Source organism: Ceratotherium simum, chromosome 17 (assembly GCF_057802395.1).
Source record: "Ceratotherium simum simum isolate JZ-2026a chromosome 17, ASM5780239v1, whole genome shotgun sequence".
Classification (NCBI taxonomy): domain Eukaryota; kingdom Metazoa; phylum Chordata; class Mammalia; order Perissodactyla; family Rhinocerotidae; genus Ceratotherium; species Ceratotherium simum.
In genome coordinates this window covers 954273-971431 of record NC_141916.1, presented here as the reverse complement: position 1 = coordinate 971431, position 17159 = coordinate 954273, and the positions used below count along the sequence as shown (strand labels likewise).

Sequence of the window (17159 nt, the reverse complement as noted above, 5' to 3'; positions counted from 1 at the left end):
GGCCTCAAAAATCAACACCTGATTAGAAAAATATAAAGGTACTGTGGATGCTGATCCACAAATGGGATCATGGATCAATATTATCTGGGGATCTTTTTAAAAAACATCAAGTATTATGCCCAAATCCAGATTTCTTGAAACAAAGTCTCAGAGGTGGTAATGGGGGAGAAATGATGGGAACGATTCCCTTCCCACACCAGGCAATTCTTACGTGCCCAGCTGGGCAGACGTCTGTGGTCAAGCATTTGGGAAACACTGTATAAGGGAGTGGACCCTGGACAAGGAGCTAAGAAGTTGGGTTCTAGTCAGACCCGTGCCACTAAATTATCTGGGACAAGTCACCTAATCTTGGCAGATTTCAGTCTCCTTAATGTAGGGCTTCATTTCTAGATAATTTCTCCAGTGATATGTAAGGTCCGTTTGTATCTAATATATAATATTCTGTTAGTTTTATCTTTCTTGACTTCCTAAAGCAAACCTCTAATAGAGAAGTAAATAAATAATAAAATAATTAAATAAAATAGAAAATTAAGCTGTATCCACAAATAAAAATTCCTAGCACAGGTCTGAACTGTGTGGTGCACCAGGAGTTTGTGTGCCTGTATACAAGGTCGACACGTGTCTACCATCTGGGTTGTGTCCATCATGGTCAATGAATCTGAAAACTCTGTGGCTGCACATTGGTTCTTACCATTTCAAAAGTATGTTACCTCCAAAAGATCTCTACCCCTAAACATTAGTACAAGAGATTTGGAAAAGCACTGTTTATTATCTTTCTAGTCTTCTCAAGCACCGTCTTGGTGTTCTCATAGCTCCTCACAATCAGAGAAGGAAAGTGTCTACATCAGCAAAATTATTAACTTCCTGTGCAGTGGCGTTAGTCCTTCCACATGTATGCTGTGTTTGTGCCCTGGCCTGTATTCCTACATCTAATAGTACTTAACCAAAGTGCCTCGTGTCTGGCACAAAAGAAAAACTCAAGAAATATTTGTTGAATTAATAAAAGAAGAAAGAAGAGAAGGGAAGGAAGAGTGAGAGACAGAAAGAGAAAAGTTGGGCTTATTTTAACAAGGGTAATGGAGTTTTCCACATTGACAGGTAGCACATACCCCATTTCCATTAGCTTATGGATCCTCCATAGCAATTTGCTGGGGCATGTGGATTTCCCCTGAATGTGAAAAACCAAGACATTAGGCAGAACTTTCAGAATTGATTCTGAAAGGAATAGCTCACCTTTTTTTAAGCAGAGGCTTTCATTGACTGGTTTTCCCTCTTTGTCGACGTCTATTTTCATCCAGCTATGGAGGTATTTCCTGCCCCTCTTGACCACTACCTTGAAGCCTTCTTTCTTGAGAAACAGAGAGGCATTTTCCACCTGGAGGAACCCTTCCTGCTCATAGCAGGTCCATCGGGGTGCCTGGGAGCAGTGGGCAAAGATGGCTGGTTGGGAAGGGCCCTTCGTGGAGTTGGAGATGCCCAGGCACAGCGCAGATCTAACATTAAGGAGCTTTCCATCCTCCGTCCATGTCCACTGCTGGTTCTGGCTGGTCCCATTGCAGAAGCCCACGGCAACTATCTTATTTTCAAAAAGGCACCGCTGTTTCTGGACGTGGACAATCTGAAACCCCTCTGGAAGATGAAAAGCTCATAAAGTACCAGGTCGCAAATTGCCAGGCCCCCAGAAAACAAAACAACCCACCCACAAATCAGCCACACAAAATGCCGGGTTTACTCATTTTCTGCCATTGTTGTCATTTCAAGTGAATATTCCAGACTCAACACGTGATTGAAAATCCCATGTAAAAATGTAAAAATGTCCAAACGTCACACTTAGCTCCCTTTCTTTTACTTTCACGTGGTTTTGGGAAGAAAACACACCCCACCGAAATAAGGAAAGGGAGATTGGAAAAGAAATGAAATCACCCAAAAATATGGTGTGACGTTTTAGCCCAGTTAGTTAAATAGGCTGAAGCCATGAAAAGCCCAGTTTTGACTTTACTTTTCCCATCTCACCTCTGCCCCTACTAGAAAAAACACCCTTTTCCCAACTCTTAAGTTAGCCTTGCAATAAGTATTTGTATACAAATGGAATGGTTTGAACACAAATTTAAAAATTGGATACACTTATCCAAAAATAAAACACATTTTTCCACCCCTCTAAGCACTACCTCGTAGCCGATCAAAGTATTGATTATCACAAACTAAATTTCTTTTAGTCCTGGAGAGAAGCAGTTCTTTATTTTGTGACAATGTCTACAGTTTCTCTCAAATATTAATAGATTAAAAAATCAGCTTTTCTCAGGGTAAGAAAATTAAACATCCAATTGTTAAACATCAGCATTAAAAAGTGGGATATTCAGTCTCAGAAACTATTTTCTGAGTTTTACTTAATTTTCCCAGCTCTCCCATGAAAATGTTCAGACTTTCCTTCCAAATAACAACTTACAAATAAAACACACCCCAGTTCTTCGCCCCTTTAATTATGTTTCTTATATTTTCTTTCTTTAACACAAAAGAAAACAAAACTATAACCCGGCTGGGGAAAAGCCTGGAGCGTGTCACAGGCTGTTGGATAATAACAAAAACCGTCTCCTCAGGTCCCCCCTCTCGGCTGTCCAGATGCCATTTTAGGAGCTGCCCGGGGCACTGGGGCCTGAGGTGTGGGCAGAGCTGGCTCCTTTTATCCCCCTCCTCATTGTCTTGGGCTAAACTGCCATGGAGACTTGGCTCCATTTCCGCCTTCTTCCAGACTCTTCTCAAAGGACAGAGGCTCCTCCGCGGGCGCCTAGAGGAAGACAGGACACCAAGGCAGGCCCACTCACCTGAGTTCCTGAAGAGCAAGCAGGTAAGAATCGCCATGTAAAATTCAGCCTCCATTTTCCACTTAACAACTGCTCATGCTTCGCTTGGGGGGAAAAAAATTTTCCCAGATAAGAGAAGCAAAGTAGAGGAAGGAAATCCTTCGTGGTGGGGAGTCGGTGACGAGCGCTTCCTCCTATTGAATTGTGGGGGAGGTTTACACCACTGTCCTTCTGTCTGCTTCCTTAGAAAGAAGGGATCCTGACTACCTCTCTTGTTTTATGTAGAAAAATTCCAGCCTCCAGGAGCAGAATAAAGCTCATAAGTTTTCTCCTACCATGCCTCTGGCTCATGACTACTTGTTAACCTCAAGAGGGAAGAAAGGAATTGTGATCTTAGATAACTGAGTGTTCCTACAACATGACACCTCTTCAGGTGATATGATTCTGCTGAATAAACACAGACCGTGTACTTTCTGAGGGTCTCTGACAAGGGATATAAAGACACAGACACGAGCTGTTGGTGTAAAGATGTGCTGGGAGTCTGTCGAGGAAGACCACACAATGACGGCACTTCTGGGTCCTTATCTCTCAGCGATAATATTACGTTTTCAGATAGTCATCTCCACTGGGGAGAGGCAGAGACTAAAATTAAACCCACCACATTATCTACTTCAGGCTTCCCCCAAAAGATAACAGCCTCTATCCAAATAGGAAAAAAAGTAGACGCTTTACTCAATATTTAGTATTAAGAGTAGTTTATTGGCAGTATGAAACAAAGTCAACACAGCTGCATTAAAAATTCATATTTGAGCAGAACATCTAGTGTTGCTGAGGGTAGTTTTTAAAATTTTATTTGTCTCTTGAGGATTAAAACCTTTCAGAAATTTAAGGATGTGCATGGCAGCATCCTTTTGAAGAACCTCTGGAAATGGGACAGGTTACATCATTCCCAAAGGCTCCCTCTGATTGGGAGAGACTCCAGGTAGACAGCATATTCAAAAGTTTCTCCTTAGGAAAAGAAACAAGTGTTTAAAATTCTTGATACGTCATAGTTGCTACAAATTTGTTTTTCCCTTTGAAGGTGAAATGACTCACAATGAGAAATACCTTGGGTAGAGTCCCGGAGCAGAGGCCACCTGGAGGCCCAAGGATAGAGAGTAAGGACATAGACACCCAATGACAATCGTTGTGCTCTTGGTTGATTGACAGGAGATACTGATCAATACACTTGCAACAGGGCATATTATCAAGACACATTTCCATATAAAATAGTTACAACTTTTGATCTTTTTTTCAAAAACAAGGACTTATTTGTTAAAAATCTGTCATCAATTGCTTGCACCTTCAGTGGCAAGACTCTGGTAACTGAGGAAGGTGACAGCACTGGGGACAGGGGCGTGACTGGCTGACGTCTGTTCATAGGCAGGTTTGCAAACACGGAAGCGTCTACACAGACAAGCATCCTCTCTCCAGCAGCTCTTCCCGTTGTCACCGGACGACACGTGTCACCGAGCATTTCATACACACACTCTGTGTGGCAGGTGTCAGGACACAAAACAGAATCCTGCACAGCTGTGTGAGACATTGTCACACCTCCACCAGCTCGGGACGTCCATCATAGCGTGGGGAGGCTCACGAATGCACTCAGGTACGCGAGGGCTGGCAATCGCCAATATGTTGCCGTTTTCCACAGTCCGTGCTGCAGTGTGGCGTCGGGACTTCTCCTTCCTTCCACCGCAGGAAACTCCTTCTAGAAGCCTCAGGTGGATAATTGATTCATCACCCCCAGAGATGGAGGGTCGGGCGAATCTTCAGAGAATCACTGGACAGTTTCTGCCGAAAGCCGGCTCTCGTACAGACAGAGAGCGTGGTGCACAAACTCATACTGCTCACTGGTCTGGACCATGCCGCCCCTGCAGGGAAGAGATGACACGAGAAGTTACTGCTACACCCCCCAAGCTAAGGGACACAGAGACCACGTCCAGGCCAGGCTGTCGTGCCCACAACACACAGCAGTGGGCCTGGTGACTCTTGCCTGTGTCCGGATGACCCAGCTGGGGGACTGGATGTGCTGATGTACGTACGGGCTTAACACAGTGCTGGCACACACCAGCGTTTGGTCAAGTTCACCTGCACGCCTTCCCAGGGAGGCTGTACTGCGCCCGATGGTGAAGTGTCTGGACTTTGAGCCCAGCCAGGCTGCCCGAGTTCAAACCCTCCCCTGCCGTTTGTTAGCTGTGTGACCATGGGAAAGTTCCTCCATTTCCTCCTCTGTTCAGGTGGGGTAATGCCAGAACCTACTTCACAGGATCGTGGTGAGGTTAAATGAATTCACGCATCTGGAGTGTTCGTGGTACTTCTCAGTTGCCTTGTCATGCATCTATGTTAAAATGGTTTGTGCACCTGGATTAAAATTGATTGAAGTAGGTTTACCACCAAAACTCAGCTGTGAAACGTCACTCTTTCCACAAGTAAAAGGTCACCACCTGGACTGGTCTCTTTGAGCTCGTTGTGGAAGCAGCCCAGCCTTGGGTGGGGTGTGCTCGGTGTCCAAACACAGTAGCAGGTGGGCCCTAAAAGAGCTGGAAAAAGGGAATCGGCTCTGGTTTCCTCTTGTGGTCGTCATTGTGGTCACTAGTTACCCAGCACGCCTTTGTTACCACATTGGTAGAAGGCAGCTGCCTGCATGAGAAATGATGATGCTTTTCATTACACTTTTATAGATAAAATACCTGTATTACACCTTGCTCTTTATAATGATGGTTCTTCTACTTGGCAAACCTACTAGACACTAGTATGAACGTTACTTATTTTTCCTGCTCACTGAGTAACAGCATCACTGTTAGTAACAGTTGGAAGTCCTATAAATATAGTCTCCACAACTCTGAGGTCATACAACCAATTTTGAAATTGTTTTAGCCAGTTCTTCCTAGCGGCTGTTGTTACCACTCAAAATAATTTTTAGACCATATAAGCACTTCGACTTAAAAACAAGATATATTGCCTCTTTGTAACATAATTTCTGGTTAGTGGTAATAACTAAAACTGAATTTGTATCTGCGTTTACTTGTCAATCTCTATAAATATAAGCTTACAAGATATTAAAGCAGTAAGACTTCATCCTTCAAACTAAACCAAGCAGTCGACATGATGCCAAAATGATGTATTTTGCAAGAAATAAAGATGTAAATATGCAGTTTTTGGTGATAGCAACTTATTGGCAGAAATATTTCATTGTTTTTTTTTTCCCCTAGAACTGTACAATTCATTGTTCTGAAGGCAACTTGCTGGCCAACGTGTTCCTTGGTCATAAGCTGACAACAGAAATGGCCAGCTGAGGATGTCGTAACTCTTAGCTGGAGGATGAAATCTGGGCACACCTAAAAACATAGCAGGTGTCCGGAAGATGCTGGCCTTGACTGTGAAGCTGGGGAGATACACCCACCGTAAATATTAGGGCAGCTCCAAGGAGCTCAGAGGTGCCTCCCTTCCTCTGGCATTCACACAGCTCAGGGGATCGTCCATCCTCCCCCTTGAGCTGCAGACAGTGTGTGGAGGCTTATATGTGCTCCATCCCACGGACTCTGGTCTGTGGACTTCCTCTCGCCCTTTCTCTCACTTTGAGGCAAGATTTTCCCTTCTTGTCTGTTCTGATGAGAACTGGTATTTATAGGTCCAACTGGTAAATGAATGGAGATACAGTCTAGGTTTTGATAACTCAAATGGGCGAGCAGTGAATTTTAATTTTACCCCAGATGGGTGAGTAGTGAATTTTAATGTGTGGAGTGTATTCACTGTGACATTCTGTTAACTAAGTTAACGTTGTTTCAGCCAGTAAAGTTGGGGAAGATGGGGAAACAAACTCATTGGTTGTAGCTAGCAAAATTCTTGTTGGTCTGAAGGCTCAAGAAAGGTATATGAAAAGTTATATCACTTCCCACTTAATTTGGAAAATAAAAATAAAGACTTGGCGTCAGAGGGATCCTCAGAGATCATCTATTCCTGTCTCTGACAGAATGTAGTCTTTCTAGAAGGGAGCAGCCACATAGCAGATGGTCAGCTAGCCTCTGCTGGAATGCTCGTCGGCGAGGTACCCTTAGAGCCCGCCTTTCCCAGAGTTGGCAGGAACACCTTTGAAGACATCAAAATAAATCTGCTCCTCTCCAGCTGTCACCCCATTGGTCGAACTGAAATAACCCAAAAAAGTCTTAAGCCTCCTCTTGTAGTTACACAATAGCTCTCTAAACACTGGAAAACAAGCATCAAAGTCCCAAGATCTTCTCTTCTCCAGACTAAACATCCTGTGTCCACTCAGCATTTCTGTACAGCCTGGTTTCCCTGTCACTCCTCCGTCTCGTCTCCCTCTTCTCTAGGTCATTTCATCAGCTAGGACCTTCTTGGAGTGTTGTGTCTACTCCCGAGGGGATCTCGTCAGCGGGAATTTTCTCCCTTGAGCTACGTGTTACAGGCCAACGAGGCTGCGTTTGCCGGCGCGTCGGGTGGTAAGACCCCACAGGGCCTAGCTAGTGCCTGTTGCTCAGCAGCGTTTTAGGGTACTGACTGAAGGTTTAGCTTAATGAAAAAGTCCACAGGATTTTTTTGAATGTGAAAATTACAGCTCTCTTCCATTCTGTACTTATGCTATTGAATTTTTGAAATTAAATGCAAGACCTTCTATTTATTCCTATTAATTTCAACTTGTTGGTTTCAGCACAAAGTTCTTATTTACTGAAATCACTATTCCTATCATTCACTATATTAGCCTTCCATGTCTCACTTCTAGCTTTGGGTGTTCCTGATTTTTAACAAGCATACCTTATATCTTTTTATCTGTCATTTAAATTGGTAGAAAAAGACAGGGCCAAGGTAGGGTCTTTATTATAAGTAATTTGATATCATGTTACATACTGTCTAATCCCGTTCCATTATTGTTTCCAACTAGGTCATAGGTCCTCTAAGGGCAGGCGTGATGTCACAGTCTCGTATCTGCAACAGTGAAAAGCACTTACTGGTCCTAAGTAAATACCTGTTAAGGGGTTCCCCAGGCCATGATATTTTCACGGGAAAACAGACAAACTCCAGGCTAAAAGAGGCAAAGGGTGTCCCACAATGCATTCACTGGAGGCTGGCTCAAACTCAGGAACTCACCACCATCATCTTTGAAAATATTTAATAAATGTCCAATTGCATATATTGGTATGTAGAATACTCTGTTGAGCTTTGTAAGATCTTAAAATCTAGGATTACCCTGCAGATTTTACTCTATTATGGGACAAATATAGTCTTTTTATAGACTGGCCATAGTAAAAAATACCCAAGAAGCAGCTACAGTGCCTATATACAAAATACATTACGGAATCCATGAACAGTGCTAGACTAATTATGGAACCCTCAGGATAGCCCTGTAATAATTCACCCTCCAGGAGAGCTCTGACTTGGTCCCCAGGCATCTTTCAGGTCAGACAGGGCCCCTTGGACTTGCTGAAGCTGGGATCTGTGTCACTGATGTAGACTTCCTAACCAAGCTGGTCTTTGAAGGTAAGAAGCAGGGACGCCCATTTATTACTTTAAAAGGCATCATCCAACTCCCTTTTAGAGAGCAGGCACTAAAATTATCCTTGACCTCCAATAGATCACAGTTTAAACTCAACCAAGGCTAAGATTTGAAAAGATTTCCGTAGCGATCAAGATGATGCTCCAGTAGAGAAGGCCTCTGGGGCCCAGACAGCTGGACCATCACCTGGCGGGCAGCTTGACATCACCACCATCACTCAGTACATCGTGTTAGAGCATTGTCTCTCCCGGGAGAGCCCTCTTCAGGTACAAATCTTTTCCCAGCAAGAGTAACACATTCAGCTGCAATGCACTGCCAAGCAGGAGCTAGTTTATCATAGAGAAACGTCGTATACAACCAGGGCAGGGAGCCCGGTTCCTGTGAGAGGGTCAACCGGCTTGAAAAGAGTTGGAACACCACGGTGTCAGGTTCATTCTCAGCAGGGACCAGAGTGTGTTAAGAGGTAAAAAGACACCATTCGTGTTGTCTCCACCACCCACTAGCTGCCTTCTTTATGTCTTACATAATCTTTGCACTGCTCAGTTTTCTCATCTGCAAAAGGACGAGGTAATAAAATGATAGCGTCTACCTCGTAGCATTGTTGTGAGAAATAAATGGGATGGTCCATTTAAAACGTCCAGCACACAGCTGAGCACACGTAGACGCCATATTGTTAGTATGTTATTGTTACTGTTACTCTTGGGACTCTCTGGTCAACAAGACTGTTTGGAAGGCTCTGGGGTGGGGCCTCCAAGGCCTTGGACAACTAAGAGCAACACTGGCAGAGGACACAGTGTTGCCAGGTCAAGCGAGCCTAGATGGAAAGATCCAGATCCGTTTCCAAATATTGGCCAACCCAGAAGTCCACTGTGGTGGAGGCAGGTGATGCTGTGGAAGGAAGGGGGCTCGGAGTCTGACAGATTCGAGCTTGAATCCTTGCTTTGGAAGCTGCTGGCTATATGATTTTGGACAAATCATTTAATCCTTCCCAGCCAGGGTTTCCTCAATTGTAAAATGACATCAATGACAAACTGCAGCAGATTGTGAGGATTAAACGAGTCAGAGCTCCTCCCAGAATCCCCAGAAGCCCAGGTCCCACGGTGGTGCCTTCGGGGCACGGGCTGCCTGGAGGAGGCGATGCGGCCTTCAGAACATCTCCTGATCCCAATTTTGACCAGGGCAGTCTTGCTTTCTGTTGTTTTTTTAATTATCGTTTTTGCATCTGTTTTCCATCCTGGTGTTCTGTGGGAGATTCTGTCTTCTCATTGTTTTGTTTCCCATTGTTTACAAAGAAATTTGAAAACCACCAGCCTGGCAGACAGCACTTACCTAGTCAGTTTTCTAGTTTTGCAAGGTTGGAATGAGATAATCCATAAAACGCTCAGCACAGTGGCTGTTATTTAGTGGTAATAAGTAAATGCTCCATGTTCTTCTCTTGTTCTTTCGGTCATCGTTTAATTAACACCATGCCCAGGGCAATCATGCACCTGGTTTGCCTGGGACAGTCCTGGTTCACGCCTGTTGTCCTGGTGTCATTATTAATCGAGCCACCTTTCACTCTCAGAACTGCCTTGCTTTGGAGGATAAATTATTTGTTTATCCTAATTATGCCCATTCCAGGCTGTGGAAGAAAGTCATTTCTGTGACTGCAAAAGTGGTTTTTAGCTGTGTGGCTCTGATTTCTTTGTGGCCATAGACTATGGACCGTGTATCTGGCCAGGCCAGAGAAAATTCAGATAAGCGGCCCTTCCAGAAATGTCAGATATCTCACATCACACGGGCCCCGCCCAACACAAAAGTCAGTGTCCTCTCGTCTCCGTGCGGGGAGGCACGTAGCTGTGTCAGCTGTGGGTGAACTCCGTCAGAAGGAAAATGTAGTTCTTCCCTTGGCTGCTGGGGGAGCATGTCGAAAGAACCCCTCCAGAGGCCCAGGAGAGAGATCTGGGTTTTAACATGTTAAAATTGTGACCTTTTGTGACTATTAACTCACACGTACAGAGAGCAGCCTTTCCTGCCGCCCCGCCCAGCTCGCATCCGGTCTAATCAGGAGACAGAAGAAATTCTGCAGCGCTGACTCACTCTGGGCTAACAATGGAACTACACGCCTTGGCTTTTTATTATGTTCGAATCTGGAATTCTTGTGGTAAAGTTTGGTATGGTAAATTTAGAACAAAAGGTGTGGGTGTTAATGTGCCTCGTGGGTAGATCTCCCACAGCTGGGGCTGGAGTCCAGCAAGGCCGGAGTCTGTGCTGTCACCCAGTGCCTCTACAAAGGTTGTCCCCACGTCTTTGTTCAGATGTCATATCAAGCAGGGAGAATGTAACGCAAATGTTTTGACTGATTCTGACCAGGTATTCTGAACACAGATGCTTTCCCTACAAAGTATTTGTAGGACATGAAAGCCAGCACAGGTCAAATGAAAATTCAATGATAATTTAATGCTCTAGTTTATTTTGAGTTCCATTTTTTGCCTGAAAATTAGCCGATTTTCTTCTAAACACCCAGGTTAACACTCAATTAACTCCAAGCTGAGAAGAAGGAAAAGGTTGTCTTGGCAACACCTGGGCAAGTCAATTGGCACAATCTATTTTACAAGAGGACCTCTCGTTATGATCTCAGGAACCGTGACATCGGGTAAATCCAGACCAATTTCTAGGGCTTTCTCTTTAAGTGTCTTTAAAATAAGTAAACCAAAATGTCCAATTCCTGATCTTCACATGGGATCTCTGAAATTCATTAATTAAAGGAATCTCTGTGACTATTTGGGAAGGCAGGGGATCTGGCTAAACGTAAGGCTAAGGCTGATATAAATTATACCAACAGGTGGAAATTTTAGCTTCGGAATTATTTTAACCAAGTTTTGGAAACAAACAATATTTTGGGGACACATATTAGCCTAGGATTCTGATGGCAGGTATATTCCTCCTCTTAGGTTGTTACAGCTAAAAAAAGAAAAAACCATCAACTGAGGTGATTAATCACTACATTGGAACAATGATGTGACGCACACTGGAAGCATTTTCTATCCTGTCTGGATGTCACTCCAGTTTGAGGTCTCCAGGGTAAGGATGCTCAGGACAACTGCAGATTTCACCACCGACTCTCAAAAGGGAGGAGCGGACAGATTGTTTCCTGTTTCTGGAGAAGAAGGAAAAAGAAAAAGAAGAAAAGAAAAAGGCCTCGGGACCGCATATTGTTTTACATGTTTCATTTCCCAAATTCTGTTTTCACATTCTTCCAGTGTCCAGAGGTGCCGAATGGGATTGAAAGAAAGAAGTTGCCTAAGATCAGCCTGCAGGGGGACGAGTTCGGTTCCTCTCTGCCTGGACGTCTCTGATGGTCACATCTTGCTCTTTAGTCACCCTCCTGTAACATCCACGTGCATGGGAGCATTCTCTGAGTTTCCTGGGCCATTTTATTATATGGATTATTATTATTACATTTTAAAGGGACAGGTGCTTCTCTCCTACTCAGTGTGTAAATGACCTTCTGTCACCATCTCATGGTGAAAGCTTGGTGTCCAAAAGCCTAAATGGATCTCTTGTAGCAGAAGCTAAATGCAGTGAAAGCTGGTTGGTTTGGCTTTAATGGAAACTGGAATTCTTAATTAGGTGATATAGTCACAGGATCTTAGCGATATTTAAGAGTAGAAGATTTAAACAACATATAGAAGGGTTTTCTAAGTAATAAAACATGATTACACTGTGTCCAGTTTAGTACTAATGCTATGGTTCCTTTTTTTCATCATAATTTTTGAAAATTGTTGACCTATGCATGTGTGGTAACTTTCCATTAACAGGAAAATGTGACTGAGCAAAATATCCCTTTTCACAGCCATGATGATCAATAGAAAGTTCATTGTTCTTCTCATGTTCAGAAATTAATAATAAATAATCTAAACTGAAACCATCAGAGATAACAATTTTCCCTGGTTTATATAGCAACTAGTTCAGGGTCAATGTCAAAGTCGGGGTTAGAATGTGGACTTCCTCTCTCTTAATCTGTGCTTAACCCATTTAGGGCTCCCACTCCAGAAAACAATAGTCTTTTGGGAACCAAACAACTCCAGAATTTAGCCAATCTAATTGGAAATTTAGTTTAGAGTGTTAAAAAAAAAGACAGTCAAATGTGTTATGTGACCTTGGATACATCATTCACTCCTTCAGGTCTTGGATTCCCCTGAAGGATGAGAGATTTGTACAATATTCTTATGGCCAGATTTTTTTTAACCATCCTTTTCCTAGTAGGTGTTCAGCAAATGTTATGACCGTCTATAATTGCCATTCCATTGTTCTCTACGGAAACAAAGGTTCAAAGACTCCAAGACCACAAGAGTGAAAGGGATTTCAGAAAGCCACGATCACTTCCCCGCCACTGAATCCAGAATGGAAAAGGCATCTTACTGGAGGGGTCCTCAGATCCACTTGCATTCCCAGCATTATTTGTAGACCAAAGAAACACACATACATGTGGATCACTAATCTTCAAATGTATGTAGGTGATATTGTGAGTCACAGAATGAAAATTATAAGCATTATGGGGTTTAAAATACAACTATTAGGTTGGGGTCCATGAAATATGTTATTCTTAAAAGTGGGGTCCCCATACCAGAAGAGGTTGGGGACCACTGTTACGCCCCATCTCTCTTTTTACGTATGTAGACGGAGTGACAAGTGGATGCACAGGGATTAGGGGCAGAGCCAGGGTTAGCACCAGATGCTTGACCTCTGGCCCAGCGTCTCTGGCACCTCAGTCTCTCAGGGCTGCCTGCTTACCAGTCTCACAAGCCAGTGCTCAGCTCCGACTGCCTGCCACCAACTTCATCTTTTAATTAAAAACAAATGCTATGGGAATGAAGGAATGAGCCATTAATGCACTTCTAAATAAAACACCTGTGGGTGCCTTGCACTGAATTTGAACTCCTATTTGGAAAAAAAGAAATCCTATTTTAGTTCAAAATTTGCTCAAAAATATTATTAAAAGGAGACTCACAGACTCATGAATCTGCAGTGGGAACTGTAGCATCTATTAATAGAAGTTGCCCTGAAGCCAATAAAAATAATGCCTTGCCAGAGAATAAGGAATCCGTCAAATGGCTTTGTCATTGTTGTTACACTGGAAACATCCATTCAGCATGATACACTCACCTCTAAACCAGACTGTTTGTCTTTATTGCTAAAATGCAGATTTGTGATCTGAGTACAAATTACCTGTTTTTGTCATGTTGAATAACAATGATCAGGTGTTCTAATTTGGGGGGATTGGGGGAGATCAGGTTTTTGATCTTGCTCGATGCTCAAACTCTTGACTTAACCATTACGAACAAGCCCATTTTAAGTATCCAAACCACTGTCTTTCTTTTTCTTTGCTGTTCACCGTGCCCTGGGCTTCTCAGAGGAGGCAGACATGAGTGGGGCGTGGGGGGTAGATTCTAAAGGGTGTGCAGTGTGCAGCGTGGATCACGAGTGGGTAGAGGATGTGTTGAAGAGGATGAAAGGACAGGGAAATCCCGTGAGCTTGTACCCTGCACAGCACAAAATACCAGTGCTCGACGTGCTGCGAGGGCCCTGTCATTTGTGTACTCTGTGGGATGCTTCGGATGAGTCAGTCTCATCCTTTCCTCCCCCTTCTTGTGGTCCCCACCCAGGCTCAAATCCTCATGCCATCTCCAGTCTTCTCTCCACCACCAAACTTCTTGAAAGAACAGTTTATCTTTATTATTCTTCAACTTCTTTCCCTCCCATTTGGATGGTCTTTGAGGAAAGTTTCGTGTGGTCAAATAAATGTGAATAGTGCTTAAAGGAAGCTACACGGGTTCTGGGCTGGGGGACTTATCAGGTCCTTTAATGCTTTATCACCTACTGTGAATATCCAAGTGAAGAGGAATTCAAAGAAATATAGTATACTGCTTTTTTTCAAACTTAGTTGAGAACCTATTTATTGCCTGAACACAGTCTAAGAGAGTCTGGCACTTAGCAGGCTCTCCCAGTCGAATGCCCTGAGAGACACATCTGGAAAAGCCTGCTAAGGAAGCCGTCTTTCCACACCCCAGTGCCTGACGCACGCTCAGCAGCAGGTGTTTGCTGAATGTTTGCTGAATGAATGAACGAGTGTACATGTGATCCAGGAGCACCACTCTGAGCGCTTGGGGTAATGCTCTGCTGTCACTGTCTGGAAATATTTAATAGTTTTTGAAAAAGGGGCCCCACATTTTCATGTTGCACTGGGCCCTCAAGTTAGGTAGCCGACCTTGATGGAGGCGTCCCTTGCTAATGCTCTTCTGCTTCCTCTCCTGGCCCCTCACCTTCCCAGTGCCCAGAGTTGTCTACAGTCTCCTCGACTGTGGGGTCTCAGGGGTGCCCAGCTCTGGAGCCCTCTCTTCAATCCGCTTCATCGAAACCCATGTTCTGAATATGTTGATGACGTGGGGGTCACCCTCCCTCCAGCTGCCACACTGGAAACGGTGGATCACCCTGTTTATCAAAGTGTTAACGGCTGAGAAGACGTGGAGAGTCATCTCACTTCCTATCTCTAGGTTGAATGAACTTCAAAGACTGCTCTCTCAGAGCAGCATTTCAGATAGTCAGCACGGATGTTTAGGTTTCCTCCACAGACAGACGGTTTGGGATGAGACAACTGTCCTACGTCCCTCAGATTCTACTAACAAGGCAACTGCTGACGGTACCCCTCTATCTACTCGTGAAGCAGTTCTCATTCACGCGAAACATTGTTGTAAAAATCATGGTGTCATTGCATTTTCTTTTAATTGGTAATGCATTATTGAGGAGACGTGTTTTTGTCAGGCAGTTTTACAACCAATATATTCCCAAAGCCTGTTTACCTTTATCTATAACAGTCACATGTTTTGAGTTAGAAATCAGAAATCCTGGATTCCAAAGAGGATGACCTTGGGCAAGTTACTTGATATCTCGAATTCGTTGTTTCCTTGTTTTAAAAAACGGGACCAAGGAATACCTCTTTTCCTACTCTTGGGTTCACTTTGGGAGTTACAAGAGACCTATGCTTTGAAGACCATGGTGGAGAGACCGTAATCAGACACACTTCCGGGTGTTGAGAGTGCTTTCTGGAATGTCTGGAGACAGATCCAGAACTGAAGGCAAGAACGGCCACGGAGAAAGGACGGTCACGGAGACCAGGGAGGGACAAGGTCTGAAGAACTGATGAGGAACGATAAAGCTGCCAGAGCCGCAAGGCGGACGTTTGGATTCTCTGAGACCAGCTTTCCCTTCACCAGCTGGAGCTGAGGACGTGGTCAATGGTGGCAGTCATCTACATTGGAATTTAAAAAGCGAAGTCTGACAGGAAAGAGCTGAGGAACTGACGCAAGAGGCAAGAATGATGGGGAAAGAAGCTGAATGTGGTGAAGGAAAGGAGGAAGGTTTCTGTTTTGCTTTTCATAATACCTAGGGGAATACTCAACAAGAAAAGGAAAATCTATGTTGATCCTATGAAGGAAGGAAGGCAAAGGAAAGACCTTTCAAGGAAAGCTCTAAGGAGAGGATCCGTTTCACAAACAGAAGCAGCTGCTCGGAAAGAGTTTACGTAGAAGAGATCCTGATTAATAAATCAGTGAGAATGATTTCGAGACACATACTGGCAGCAATTCAAATCCAGGGGGTGGGGAGCCATAGGCTTCAGATCAACAGAGAAGTGGGATGTTTTGAGGATCCTATCAGCAGTAAAAGACAAGCCTTGTGAGAAGACCTTGGTGACGAGAGAAGGCCAAGGCTAAAATCTCTGACCTTTTGCTTTAGGAAGGAAGGAGCCGATAGGGGAGGCATTGTGATACGGTTTAAAAAATGCATTTGTGATTCCATTCAAAGCTGGAGGACAATTTGGTGGATTTGACAGGGACTGTGACCCGGAAGTGGAAACCCAGGTGGAGGTCAGGCTACAGGAGCAGTGGGGCGGTGGGAGGAGGGGGGGAGAAGAGCCCGGATTTAAGACTGAGAGCCAAAACAAGCAGCAAACCCAGCTTGTTCTTGCAGGGTGTTGTTCTAAGTAGGGCCAGAGCAGGTGCTGGAGGCAGTCGGCTTGGGGTCAGTTTAGAGCCATGCAGGTATCCGGGTTCACGGAGTTCAGCACGGGCCAGCAGGAAAGCAGGGTGCAGGGGTGTGAACTGGCGTTCTGGGGGACTTGGGATCCGTGCAGGAGCCTTGTTTACAGAAGCACAAGGCGGGAGAGAGAAGTCACTGGCGGAGCAGCTCTGGCTGACTGTGTGTCCCTCCCCTGAGGCAGAAGGACAGAGTGTGAAGTGAAGCCATGGGATCCTATTCCAGCTGGGTGGATGGTCTGGAGGGGAGGCAGGGGGCTTCAGGAGACTAAGGGAGCAATCGTAGGAGGAGGGGCAGAGATCTATGGAGCTGATCCTATGCACAACAAGAAAATGGTTCTGGAAGCAGTTACATGTGGGGTATGCAAAGGGGGGAGCAAGGAGGGTAGAGAGAGGGTAAGGAACATGGCTAAGTTCTGCATGGGTGTAACCTTGTCTCCACGTTGCTGAAGCCCGGGGGCTGGGTATTACTAGCTGCAGTTTACAGATGCTATGTGCATGGACAATGACTGTGCGAATCTGACGGCACGCTTATCACGTGCCGGGGGCTTTACGGTTCTCTCTGAACCCTTACAACAACTACAGGAAGTAGACGCTGTCATTACGTCCATTTTCCAGATGAGAAAACCAAGACGCAATCCAGTGACTCGCCTGAGGCCACACAGGCAGGAAACGGTGCAGCCAGGATGCAAACCACGCAATGTGCTTCCAGAGTCTCCACCACCACGG

General features: G+C 44.6%; 2 protein-coding genes across 2 annotated transcripts in view; both read right to left on the bottom strand.

The window, feature by feature from the left end:
* PTPRB (protein tyrosine phosphatase receptor type B) overlaps positions 1 to 2922 on the bottom strand; it is a 108246-nt gene extending 105324 nt beyond the window's left edge. Inside the window, exons 1-2 of the mRNA XM_014786721.2 lie at positions 2823 to 2922; positions 1234 to 1629 (exon numbers count right to left, since the gene is read on the bottom strand). Coding sequence (XP_014642207.1) covers positions 1234 to 1629; positions 2823 to 2877 — 451 coding nt within the window. The 5' untranslated portion in view covers positions 2878 to 2922. The remainder of the gene's footprint in view (positions 1 to 1233; positions 1630 to 2822) is intronic.
* Positions 2923 to 4110: 1188 nt separating this feature from the next.
* The window catches only part of PTPRR (protein tyrosine phosphatase receptor type R), a gene marked incomplete at its 5' end in the record, with an annotated part of 201775 nt that continues 188726 nt past the window's right edge, over positions 4111 to 17159 (bottom strand). The window contains one exon of the mRNA XM_014786722.2: positions 4111 to 4714. Coding sequence (XP_014642208.2) covers positions 4621 to 4714 — 94 coding nt within the window. The remainder of the gene's footprint in view (positions 4715 to 17159) is intronic.